Genomic DNA, 12820 nt, shown 5'->3' on the forward strand with positions numbered 1-12820 from the left:
AGCCTGACTAAAATGCTCTCCCGTAGGTTTTTTTGCTTTTTTATTATTCTCCCTGTTTCATTTCGAATTTTACACTCAAGAGATCAAGCGAGGTCACATTAAATAGCAATAAGCACTTAGACTTATATACCGCTTTACAGTGCTTTACAGCCCTCTCTAAGCAGTTTACAGAGTCAGCCTATTGCCCCCAACAATCTGGTTCCTCATTTTATCCACCTTGGAAGGATGGAAGGCTGAGTCAATCTTGAGCCTGGTGAGATTTGAACTGCCAAATTGCAGTCAGCCGGCAGTCAGCAGAAGTAGCCTGCAGTACTGCACTCTAACCACGGTGCCACCAAGGCTCTTGTTGACTATTCCCTGAAGAAGGCATTTTGTTCTGCGATTTGTGTTGGTTTAAATGTTATATACAGTACATATTTCTTTGAATTGAATCTTAATACAGAGATGGAAAAATAATTATGGTCATTTAAATTTTGCTCAAATAACAAATACAATGATGGCTTAAAACTTTTGCACAATACTGTCTAAGCCCTGCTCAGGACCTCAAGTATCTTGCTCTTGTGGGAAGCCTATGCCCACACACACACACACACACACACACACACACACACACCCCCGGAAGAATGAAATATTTTTGGGAATATTAAAAGCACAATATTATATTTCCCCAACATGCTCTTAAAGTAAAAAAAACCAGATTCAGGCTTAATAGCTCCCAGCAGGTATTTTGGGGCCATTAAGAAAGATTGGGCCAATCTATTTGCAAACACCTTTAGGAATTAAGATGGGATTAAGAAAGGACAGGATATAATTTTAATTCCATTCACTAAGAAAAGTGGAAGCAATACCGATCCATTAAGTAAGGCAGGCTAGAGGCAATATATAACAGGATAAAATCAAATTACACACGTCTGGCAGGATTACAGCTAAGGAAGTAATAATTAAGATCCATCATTAGCCGTTGCTAAACAAGTAAAACCAATCAAATAATAAAAACACATGAAGCAAGCCTCCAGATTACAAAATGCTGTTTAAAAAACCCTGTATAAAAGTCCATGTACAAGCAACACCAGTAGTTCAGCTGATCCGAACCTTTGTGTGTGGTTCGGTTCATTATTAAACTTTCTTTCCAATCAGCCTCCATGTTGTTTCTAGCGTCTTTCTCCCAGCTTGGAACTGAACCAGATGGATTTTCCTTCCAACACTCTCGCCCCAATCTTCCTCTCCAAGTTTGTACGATTAACTGAAGACAGGCAAATTCTATTCCCGTTGTACTTTGCATTGTATGATGCATTCCCTTCTTGGGAATAAAAACAAGTAAAAAACTTCTTCAATGGGCCTTTTGCATTTCTTTGTAAAGGAGCCATTCCACTTTTTCTTCTTCTTGTTACTTTTCCTTTAAAGCCATGTTTTGCAGCAGTAGACTTCCCAAATCAGGAGCAAGCTGTCAACAGAAATCCTAAGAGCAGAGAGCGTCTCCCAAAGTTTGTCTCCATGAGACTCCAAACCAGAGCTGGTATTCAGCAGGTTCTGATCAGTGCTGGAAAACCGGTAGCGGGAATTTTGAGTAGTTCAGAGAACCGGTAAATACCACCTCTGACTGGCCCCGCCCCCATCTATTCTCTACCTCCTGAGTCCCAGCTGATCGGGAGGGAATGGGGATTTTGCAGTAACCTTCCCCTGTCACGCCCACCAAGCCACACCCACCAAGACCACACCCACAGAACTGGTAGCAAGCTTTTTGAATCCCACCGTTGCTCCAAAGTATAAACTGTATGGAGCTTCAGGACAGAGTCAATTAGCAACGAAACAGAGGTGCCAACAGGTGCAGAGATGAAAATAAGTAACTGCTGCTTGAAACCTCCCTTCCCACTAAACAGGTAAATCTGTTGCTGTCAATCAAACAAGAGGGGAACAATGTAGCTTGGGACCTCCCCTTGAATTTCAGAATCCATCTCCATTTGAAATCTCTGAAAATTACCTGAAATGTTGAAAGCAGTTAGCCTGGCATTGTGAGGAAGAGCGTTGTGGTGTCCGATGGCTGCTGTTCCTCATTTCATTTTCTCTTTGGGGAACATGTAACTCTGTTGGTGGAAAGGAGGAATCAAGTTGTTTTTGGGGTGCAGCTTCATTTTAGAGATGAGAACCCTTAAAACAGGAGAAGGAAGGCAGGAAATGGATCCTCCTACTCCAGAACAAGGGATTCTCCCTATTTTGGGGAGGAGAGCCATGTGACTTTACGGGACCCCCAAACTGTAGGAGTGAAAAGTGAGTAGCCCTTTTGCAGATTAAGAGTCAGTTGTGTATTTTAATGCAATTTCTTTCATCTATCAGGAAAGATGCTACCAGACTCCTTTTGAGATACTGCATAAGGTTAGATATTGTATTGAGCAAATTGAGGCAATAATGCCGGGGTGAAGGAGAGTGGGTGTTGTAGCCCAGCATCTACAGGAATTTCTTGTCCATTTTCAATAGCGACAAATTTCCAGTTTGCATTTAGAGGTGCAGATTAGCGCACGCAACTATCTTTTTAAACGTGGATCCTTGTTTTTGGCCTTCCAGTGGGGTTTCCAGTGGAAATTCTTGATTCATCCATCTGGGAGACAGTAAGGATTGCTCTTTGGGAACAAAAATCTCTGGAAAGAGACGTGATCAGATGTTTACTTCTCTAGCATTGAGTCAGCTAAGGGTGCTTCTGATTTCACATAGGCAGATGAGTGACCCTTATCAAGTAGATGTGCAAATAATGCTATGCTATGGGTGATAAAGAGATGTAAAAAGAGTGATTAAGGAATAAATGCCAGGTTACAAAAATTGTATTTCCTTGTAAAGATGCTGCAAATAAAGGCCCATTCTGTTGGGTTAGCAGTTATATGTGATATAACAGGCTTTTCAAATGATAGTCTTTTGCAGTCTCCAGCTGGAGGACTTTGGCATTGCTCAGCAGTGGCCCAGTCACCCCCTCCCCTCAGTGGCTTCAGCCAAGTGGTTCAATGCAGAGACCCTTTCTTTTGTGCCTAGAGAGGAGACGGGAAAGGGGAAAGGTGGGGGCAGGGAATCCAGTTTCCTTCCCCTTCCGCCTCCCTAGTCACCCAAACGTTTCTTAATCTAGGGCTCGCAGGGAGATCTCTTCCTCTCCTTGCTCAAAGGGGCACCAGGTGGGCAAAGAGGCTGCGAGATGGAGAGGGGACTGTGAGGGGGAGGAGGCGCAGTGATAGGCCACAGTCTCTTCTTAAATTTTTGTGGCTTTAGTATCATGTGTAGCCAACAAGCACAATCTTTCCTATTGGAGCCCCATCCGTGTATTAACCAGATTCAACTACAACATACTTAAGGAAGACCTTTTCAGACGTTCAGTTTGTATAGGTAGTCCTCATTTAGCCCTTGTTTCATTAGCCTTCAAAGTTACAATGGCACTGTGAAAACAGATGTACACCTGATACCCAAATTTGTGGTCATTGTAGCACATGTTCAGTGACCTGAACAAGTCAGCAGATCCTGTGGTTATAAAGGTGCAGGAAAAGGAGTTGCACCAATTTGGGTTCTTGCCAACCGGTGCACATTTATGATGATTGCAGCATCCCACACTCGGGATCCCCATTTGTGACTTTCCCAGCTAGCTTCACGCAAGCAAAATCAGTGGGGATGCCGGCAGGATGTTGCAAGCCGTGGTCAGGTGAAATTGCCTTGAACAACCCTGCAGAGGAACAGATGTAAGTTTGCACTCTCACATGACATCATGCTTCATGATTGGGCTGCATAGTGACACAGAAGCCAGTCCCAAATGCAGTCAGTAAGTGAGGACTACTTAAATGGGGATGTCAGCAAAATAGTTGTGGAAAGGATTTTCTACCCTTACTTGGAGCTGAGGACTTCCATGGGCAAAACTGGTCTTTCAAATGATCTTGCAAAGGCCTTAGGCATCATTTCATCACATCTCTAAAATGGGCTCATATTTCACTGTAACCATTTGGGGACATTCTTCAGACTTAAGACACATGGATTTTCTACATATATACATTTGTAATAGTGTGTGTGTGTGTGTTTGAACTTCTCTCTGTATGCATGTATCTACAATTGTATAATCTATCCCCAGCATGCAGTGTGGCTGTCACAGAATTGGGGAACAATGCGAGGGTTGTAAACGCAAGGATTGTTTGCAGAAACAGAAGTTTACTTTAATTAAATAATTTGTGGCATTCTCAATCTTTTAAAAAAAAAGAATAAAATCACTGGACACAAGAGCCCAGAAGAACTAAGAGGGGTGACAGGCACCTTCAGATACCCCAAATGCCAAACTCAGGACTTACAATAATACAATAGTAGAGTTGGAAGGAACCTTGGAGGTCTTCTAGTCCAACCCCCTGCCTAGGCAGGAAACCCTATACCGTTTCAGACAGATGGCTATCCAACATCTTCTTAAAGACTTCCAGTATTGGGGCATTCACAACCTCTGGAGGCAACTTCTGTTCCACTGATTAATTGTTCTAACTGTCAGGAAGTTTCTCCTCAGTTCTAAGTTGCTTCTCTCCTTGATTAGTTTCCACCCATTGCTTCTTGTTCTGTCCTCAGGTGCCTTGGAGAATAGCTTGACTCCCTCTTCTTTGTGGCAACCCCTGAGATATTGGAACACTGCTATCATGTCTCCCCTAGTCCTTCTTTCTTGCTTCAAATTGGTCAGCCAAGTTCTTCTTATGTTAAAGGAAATCATCGGCAGGTTTTTTTTTTAAAAAAAACTTTTGTTTCTATTCACCATCTCCATCCATGGGGACCTCTACTTTCACAATGTCCAGATTCGGTTCAGAATTGGGAGAATCATCAGGGAAGTCAGACAGATCCTCTGTAATGTTATGATTTTCAAAGCTTACAAACCCACTGGCACAACCAACGGCTGCTTTAGGGGTTGTAAAGTTACAAGGGAAACCGTAGCTTAGATGCCCAGTTTGAAATGTCCTTATTTCCATCTCTCAGACTAATAGTGATGGAGAAGACCAGCCCTGAAACCGAGAAGAATGCCAAACAAAACAAATCCAGTTCAGCCATTCAAATTTTTTAACTGCGCCTAATGAAATGTCGTACTTTCATAGAATTTAGGACTGGGGCAGATAGCAATGTAACAATAAATTAAGAGGTAGAAGCCTAACTGCAGCTCACGTCATCAGAGGGACAGAATGGCTGGACTGATGCACAATTGGAACTGAAACTTTAAATTTTTAATGAGGAGGGAAGGGAAACTGAGTAAGACAGATTGGTTATAGAGATGCAGAACTCACAAGGGACAGGTTACAGGTAGCTTAACAATTGTAATGTGTTAGAAACCCAGCAAGTCGGATAGTTCAGAAAAGGGCTTTACGTTATCTTTTTGTTATTAATTTTATTATTAAATTTATTCACTGCACATCTCACAGTTTGAGGAGACTGAGCATTTTGCCTTGCCCAGATGTTCATAGCAACACTATCCACCTTTTCCTTGCCAAAAGCTAATGACAGTTCTTACACAATGCATTTTTAAGAATGAAACATTTTCCACTGATCAATTTTTTTCCTTACATCGCCACCAACAAGGGAATGCAACAATTTTTTCAGCAACCTGGTCCTGCTGTCACCCAGCAGCTATCAAACGGTAATAAGCAGACACCTCCAAAAAGGCGAGATCCCAGCAGGAGTTGCTAACCAACCCAGGATATCTTTTCTTTTTAACTCAATATTCCTACAGCTCTTCAGCAGGTTCACCTGCAAGGCAGAACAGGCTTTACCTGTGAAATTGTACACTGCTTTTTATCACTGGGCCTTGGGCCAACTCCCCGCACACCCATCATACAGTTACTTTTTGGAGATATCCCGGAGTCATCCCTCATTTTAAGAGCACCCCAACTCCTTAAGACAGTCTGCAGAATGTTACGGTAGCGAAACAGGGCAGTTTCTCCCACACAACAGTGACTCAAAAGCAGCCACCATTTTGGCCCTGAGGCAGGTGTGGCAAAACGGCGGCTGCTTCCACAAGTACATTGCGTGGTCCATTGGTGTATCCTGGGCACACTGAAAACGATGAATGCTCTCAGGACACAGTCATGCAGCCCAGGAATGTTTGGTCTACCCTCCATTCACAACGTGAGATTAGAAACCTTCAAAATATAAGGAGGTTTTGGGTATGAAGCCTTGTGGGGTGAGAGTTTGGCCTAAGGGCTTCAGATATCCAGTGGGAGTGGGAAAAGGCCTGGGGAGGGGGAAAGGTTGGGTGGGAACTGTGGGAGAAGGAAAGGCTTGGGGGAACACAAGAGTTGGGAAGCAGAGCACCGGGTGTTTGGGAGAGGCCTAGGGAAGGGAATCCTGGCCCACGCTTGGGACTCCAAGAGCTTCCCCCAACACTGAGGTAGCCACTGTTCCACCTAACGACTCACACGTTTAATGGCTGCATCAGGGAGAGCTGAGATTAGTTAAGAAAAACAGTCTCACTTAACAGGCAACGAATTGGCAGGCCCCATTAGAGTTGTACATCCATTACTCCTTGTATAGTGGCTGGGGAATTCTGGCGCTCAAAAGCTGGAGGACACCCAGGTAGAAGGTGGAAACTCCACATATGGGAATTACATAATTGATATACAAAAAAAGCACAACCCAAAAGCCTTTTTGAGGAATTCCCGTACTTCTGCAACAGGAAATATCCAGAAATTCTTTGCTGATAATCAGAAATTGGTAGTTAGCGTTTTTCAAATTCAGATTTTCCTCTCTTTTTTCCCCTCCATCTACCTGTCTTATTCTGAGATGTGTTCACTTAAAAGCATTAGGCCAGAATTCAAATGCAGGTAGTCCTTGACTTACAACAGTTTGCTTAGTGGCCATTCAAAGTTACAATGAAAATAGTGACTTGTGAGCATTTTTCACACTTATGAGCATTTCAGCATCCCTATGGTCATGGGATTTACCTTTGGATACTTGACAACTGACTTTTATAATGGTTGCACTTCCCAGGGTCATGGGATCACCTTTTGCAACCTGACAAAGTCAATGGGGAAATCAGATTCACTTAACAACCATGTTGTTCATTTAACAACTACATTGATTCACTTAACAAATATGGCATGAAAAGTCATCAAAGGGGGCAAAACTCATTTAACAAATTTAGCAACATAACTTTTGAGCTCAATTATGACTGTAAGTAGAGGATTACCTGCAGTCAATTTCTCACCTACACTCCCAATGAGAGATCAGAAATCAAATTCAAGCCTTCTCTAAACTCATCAATGTTTGTCTTGTGTGGATTTCCTTGTGTGCAATAAGAGATGATTTACGCATGAAGTACCGTCCACAGACTGGACATTTGAAAGGTTTCTCCCCTGTGTGTAAGCCTACATGACTTAGAAGACTAGACCTACTACTGAAATCTTTGCCACAATCTGGACACTCATACGGTTTCTCTCCTGTATGTATCCTCTGGTGTACCACCAGGCTGGAATTCCGACTGAAACTTTTCCCACACTCTGGACACTCATATGGTTTCTCTCCTGTGTGAATCCTCTGGTGTATTACCAAGTGTGAATTCTGACTGAAACATTTCCCACAATCAGGACATTCAAAAGGTTTCTCTCCTGTGTGGGTCCTCTGGTGTATCACCAGGCTGTAATTCTGACTGAAACTCTTCCCACAAATAGGACATTCAAAAGGTTTCTCTCCTGTGTGAGTCCTCTGGTGTATCACCAGGTGGGAATTTGTAATGAAACTTTTCCCACAATCAGGACAGTCATACAATTTCTCCCCTGTGTGAGTTCTCTGATGTATCACCAGGTTGGAATTCTGACTGAAAGTTTTTCCACAGTCGGGACATTCAAAGGGTTTCTCTCCTGTATGAGTCCTCTGGTGTATCATCAGGTTGAAATTCTGACTGAAACTTTTCCCACAGTCAGAACATTCAAAGAGCTTCTCCCCTGTGTGAGTCCTCTGGTGTTTCACCAGGGTGGAATTCTGACTGAAACTTTTCCCACAAGCGGGACACTCAAAGGGTTTCTCTCCTGTGTGAGTCCTCAGGTGTCTCATGAGGTGAGAATTTCCAATGAAACTCTTCCCACAATCAGGACAGTTATATGATTTCTCCCTGTTGTGAGTCCTCTGATGTATTACCAAGTTGCTATGCATGCCAAAGCTTTCATCACATTGGGAAAATATGTACGGTGCCTGTTCTGTGTGGGTCCTTCCATCAACCACAAGGGAGCAGTTTTGACTAAAGTTTTTGCCACATTCAGAATATTTATATGGCTTTTCTCCAATGTGGATCCTGTTGTCCATAATCAGCTGTGACTTGCAATCTGCTCCTTTCTCACAATAGGCAGATCTATGAAGCTGTTCCACCATTGATATTGAAGAGGTCAAAAATATGTGTGATCCTTGTTGGGTGGAACTTTGATTCAAAGCGTTTTCTTCCTCACAATGTGAAGCCTGCATTATGTCTGCCCTAGGTGACGGTCCAATGTGACTTTTTACTCTGCATTGACTTCCAGATTATTTCCTTCTTTTTCTGAATGGAAAAATAATCTCCTCTGATCTTTTCATATAATGTATTCTTGTGTTCTATATAAATTACTAATTCCAGCTTAAAATATCTTCTTTTTTTCTATCCTTTGTTTCCCGGCTTCTGGGGAAGGAGAAGAATTGTGTGGTTTTCTGAAGGAAATGTAAAACAACTTCTGGCTTGATTTTTTAACATTGCTTGTTACTCTCAGTTGTCCAGAGTGCTCTTATTGGCATCCTCTTTGTCTGTAAGATGCAAAGAAAAGTGTAACTTTAATTATTTATAAAATGGTTACAGAAAATGTGAGAAAAAGAAAAAAGTACACATCCCATTGAAAAGCAAACATGCTATGATGCTAGAATAACCTCCTATATTATGATTGATAGATTAGAGAGATCCAAGTTCAAATAGCCATTCAGTCATGAAATTCTCTTACTGATTTGTATCAATCGTAAGTTCTTAGCACTGCAAAGAGTTATCATCAAATATATCTGGAAGTGCTAGGGATAGATTATACAATTGTAGATATATGCATACAGAGAGAATTCCAAATACACACACCTATAAAGGTATATATGTAGAAAAACCGTGTGAAAAATGTCCTCAGCTCCAAGTAAGGGCAGAAAATACTGTCCATGGCCATTCTGGTGACATCCCAATTCAAGGTGTCCTCACTTATCTACAGCAATTGGGACTGGCATCTGCATCACAAAGCAGCCTGATCATGAAGCAGGATGCCACAGGGCAGTGCCCACTTACATCTGCTCCTCTGCACTTGTTAAGCAGATCACTGTGGGTTGTTAAAAGTCAATTTCACGATTGTCACTTGTAAGGATCCTGCCGGCATCCCCACTGACTTTGCTTATGAGAAGCTAGCTTGCAAGGTCGCAAATGGGGATCATGAGCGTGGGATGTTGCAACCATCATAAATATTCACCGGTTGGCAGCACCCAAACCAAACAGCCTTTCTTGCTCCTATAGCCTCTCCTCCAACCTGCCCTCAACTCACCTTCCAGCTGCTGCTTCCACCCTTGGAAGAGCACAAAAGCCACTATGCCCATCACCCGCCTCCCAGGGGTGGGCAGGAAGAGGAAATTCCTTTTGAGCTTCTCGGCTCCTCCTGTCCTTTCTAGCAATAAAAGTAACTTGATGGTTTTAACTCCTTTAAGCTCAACCACAAATGCAGCTACTGTATTGTTGGCTTTCTAGGCACAGATGTTGCCTTCATGAGCGCCATCTCCCGACAGGAGTTGGAAAAACACATTTGTTCCATATCTACCTAAGGAGTTTGCAAGATGTTTTCAATGATTACATCAGGGGTGGGTTCCTGTCAGTTCTAACCTCTTCTATAGAAGAGGTTCCACAAATCTACCGTGTCTTTTAGAACTGGTTCCAGCTCTCTCCCCCTGCCCGTCCGCACCACGCTTGCCCCGCCCGCCGCTCACTGATTGGCTGGCTCACCAATCGCCCCATCTGCCTCTAAGAGTCCTATCTATACCTTAAAGTCTTAAAGCTGTCAAGTTTGAACACCTCTGGGTTTTTTTTTCTAAAGGGTTAGGTGTGCAAGGTTCTTGTAATTTGACAGCTTTAAGATTTGCATGCTTCAAATGCCAGAGTTTCTGAGCCAACATTTTGGTTGCTAAGCAAGAGCGTTGTTAAGTGAGTTTCACCACATTTTACAAGTTGGTCAAGCCCACCCAACAACATGAGTGCCAAGCCACTCCCACTCAGTCACATAGCTGGCAAGCCACTCCCACCCGGTCACATTGCCGCAAGCCACTCCCACAAAGCAGGCCACACCTACAGAAGAGGTTCTAAAAAAATTTGAAATCCATCACTGGATTACATGCTTGACTCCTAAAGGTAAAGGTTTCCCTCGCACATATGTACTAGCCGTTCCCGACTCTAGGGGGCGGTGCTCATCTCTGTTTCAAAGCCGAAGAGCCAGCACTGTCCGAAGACGTCTCCGTGGTCATGTGGCTGGCATGACTTAAACACCAAAATCACTCAGAACGCTGTTACCTTCCCATCAAAGTGTTCCCTATTTTTCTACTTGCGTTTTTTACGTGCTTTCGACCTGCTCGACTCCTAGCAACCTCCCTTTGCAACTGACCCAAGTGAAATAGTGAAATGTGACACTAATTAGCTTCTGAAAATTAGCTACATGCTAAGCCCTAAATGTTCATGAGGTTCTAACAGAATTACAAAATAAGAATTGGAAGGGACCAACTTTCTAAGCAGGAGATACTATACCATTCCGGACAAATGGCTGTCCAATCTCCTCTTAAAAACCTCGCCTGATGGAACACGCACAATTTCTGGAAGCAAGCCATGCCACTGTTTGTTCTCACTGACAAGACATTTCTCCTTAATTCTAGGTTGGATTCCTTTTTGGTAAGTCTCTGTTATTTCTCCTGCTCTCAGACGTTTTGGAGAATAAGCCAATCCTTTCTTTTGTCAGCCTCCAAATATTGAAAGATTGCTATCATGTCCCCCCCTAGTCCTTCTCTGTATTAGACATACCCAGTTCCTGCAACTTTTCTTTGTATGTTTTAGCTTTCCAATTCCCTAATCCTCTTTGTTGCTCTTCTCTGAATTCTTTCTAGAGTCTCCATATCTTTTCTGTATCATGGTGACCAAAACTGGGTGCAGTATTCCAAGTGCGGTTTTACCAGTCAGTATATGCAGAACTAGCATTTCATGTGATGTCTATGCAGAGCCTCAGTCATCTAGGTCATGGTTACCCCAAAAGGGTTTTTTTCAAGAGGCGATTGGACTTCCTTTGTTTTTCCTTGAAGATGTTTCGCTTCGCATCCAAGAATTTTCTTCAGAACTGTCGTCAAGGAAAAACAAAGTGCAGCTGTGTCTTGATAGCGCACCTTTGGCTGCATCTAGGCTGCATCTAGGCTCCTAGGCTGCATCAACAGAGGGATAGAATCAAGATCACGTGAAGTGTTAATACCACTTTATAAGGCCTTGGTAAGGCCACACTTGGAATACTGCATTCAGTTCTGGTCGCCACGATGTAGAAAAGATGTGGAGACTCTAGAAAGAGTGCAGAGAAGAGCAACAAAGATGATTAGGGGACTGGAGGCGAAAACATATGAAGAACGGTTGCAGGAACTGGGTATGTTTAGCTTAAGAGAAAGAAGGACTAGGGGAGACATGATAGCATTGTTCCAATATCTCAGGGGTTGCCACAAAGAAGAGGGAGTCAAACTCTTCTCCAAGGCACCTGAGGGTAGAACAAGAAGCAATGGGTGGAAACTAATCAAGGAGAGAACCAACTTAGAACTGAGGAGGAATTTCCTGACAGTTAGAACAATTAATCAGTGGAACAGCTTGCCTCCAGAAGTTGTGAATGCCCCAACACTGGAAGTCTTTAAGAAGATGTTGGATAGCCATTTGTCTGGAATGGTATAGGGTTTCCTGCCTAGGCAGGGGGTTGGACTAGAAGACCTCCAAGGTCCCTTCCAACTCTACTATTGTATTGTATTGTATCTGGGACTTCACGTGCTCTTCGTACTATCCCACTGTTGATGCAGACTAGGACTGCATTGGCTTTTCTGCAACTGCAGCACATTGCTAGCTCATACTTGGGGTGACTGTCCACTGGAAGTCCTAGATCCTGTTCACAGTTACTGCTGTTGAGCCAGGGTCAAGGTTAAGTACTTTTTTAAAATGGAGAGCTATGGGGACAAAATGTTCATCTAAATGCTAATACCGTCAGGCCTGTAGTTATGTTCCTTTTAGGATCTTTGGCCTGTCACACTTTCTATTAATTCACTATGCTGTTTCATTAGTGTAGTAATTGGGAGGGGGGAATAGAAAGGAGTAGAGTTGTGGAATGTGTTGTTGTCATTCCTTTATAGAAGCCAAGGTCATCTTTTGTCTCCGCACCTCTGCACCTGACTGGAACCAGCGGGGTTGAAATGTCAGCATGGCTGAAGAAGATTGGACCATGCGATGGATTTATGGGTGTGGGAATAAGATCATGAACTTTCAACTGGGTGGAATGCCAGGAAGTTTTCAGATTTGGGATTCCACAGTTCAATGCCAACATGTCTGTCTTATTAAATTGGAACTTTAAGGATAGCTCTGCCTTGGACTTTTGATTTAATTCTGCATGATATTTGGAACGCTGACATTATCCCAAATCTGAAAACTTCCTTTCTTTTCCCAATATCCTATGGTGAGGAACTTTTAATATGTGGGAGCATGTGTGGGCAATGCCCTTAGTGTTAAACTTAATGAACTGTTTTGCATTAAAAATGATTGATCCAGACAGTGATTTATCCTTTTGAATTGCCTGAG

At 42.9% G+C, this 12820-nt stretch overlaps 1 protein-coding gene across 3 annotated transcripts in view; it reads right to left on the reverse strand.

The window, feature by feature from the left end:
• The window catches only part of LOC309384284 (uncharacterized protein), a 47880-nt gene that overhangs the window by 30911 nt on the left and 4149 nt on the right, over window positions 1–12820 (reverse strand). The window contains exon 2 of one of the 3 annotated variants that reach the window (XR_014174022.1): window positions 1982–3017. The exons of 1 other annotated variant lie outside the window; for it this stretch is intronic. Coding sequence is in view for 1 of the 2 variants with exons in the window: in XM_081937598.1 (XP_081793724.1) it covers window positions 7222–8439 (1218 nt within the window). In the remaining variant the exon portion in view is untranslated. Of the gene's footprint in view, window positions 1–1981; window positions 3018–4821; window positions 8752–12820 lie in introns of those variants that run through there. One more of the 3 variants, XM_081937598.1, reaches the window with a different exon arrangement.

The sequence above is a fragment of the Natrix helvetica genome (genome assembly GCF_964273705.1).
Source record: "Natrix helvetica genome assembly, chromosome: 1".
Classification (NCBI taxonomy): Eukaryota; Metazoa; Chordata; class Lepidosauria; order Squamata; family Natricidae; genus Natrix; species Natrix helvetica.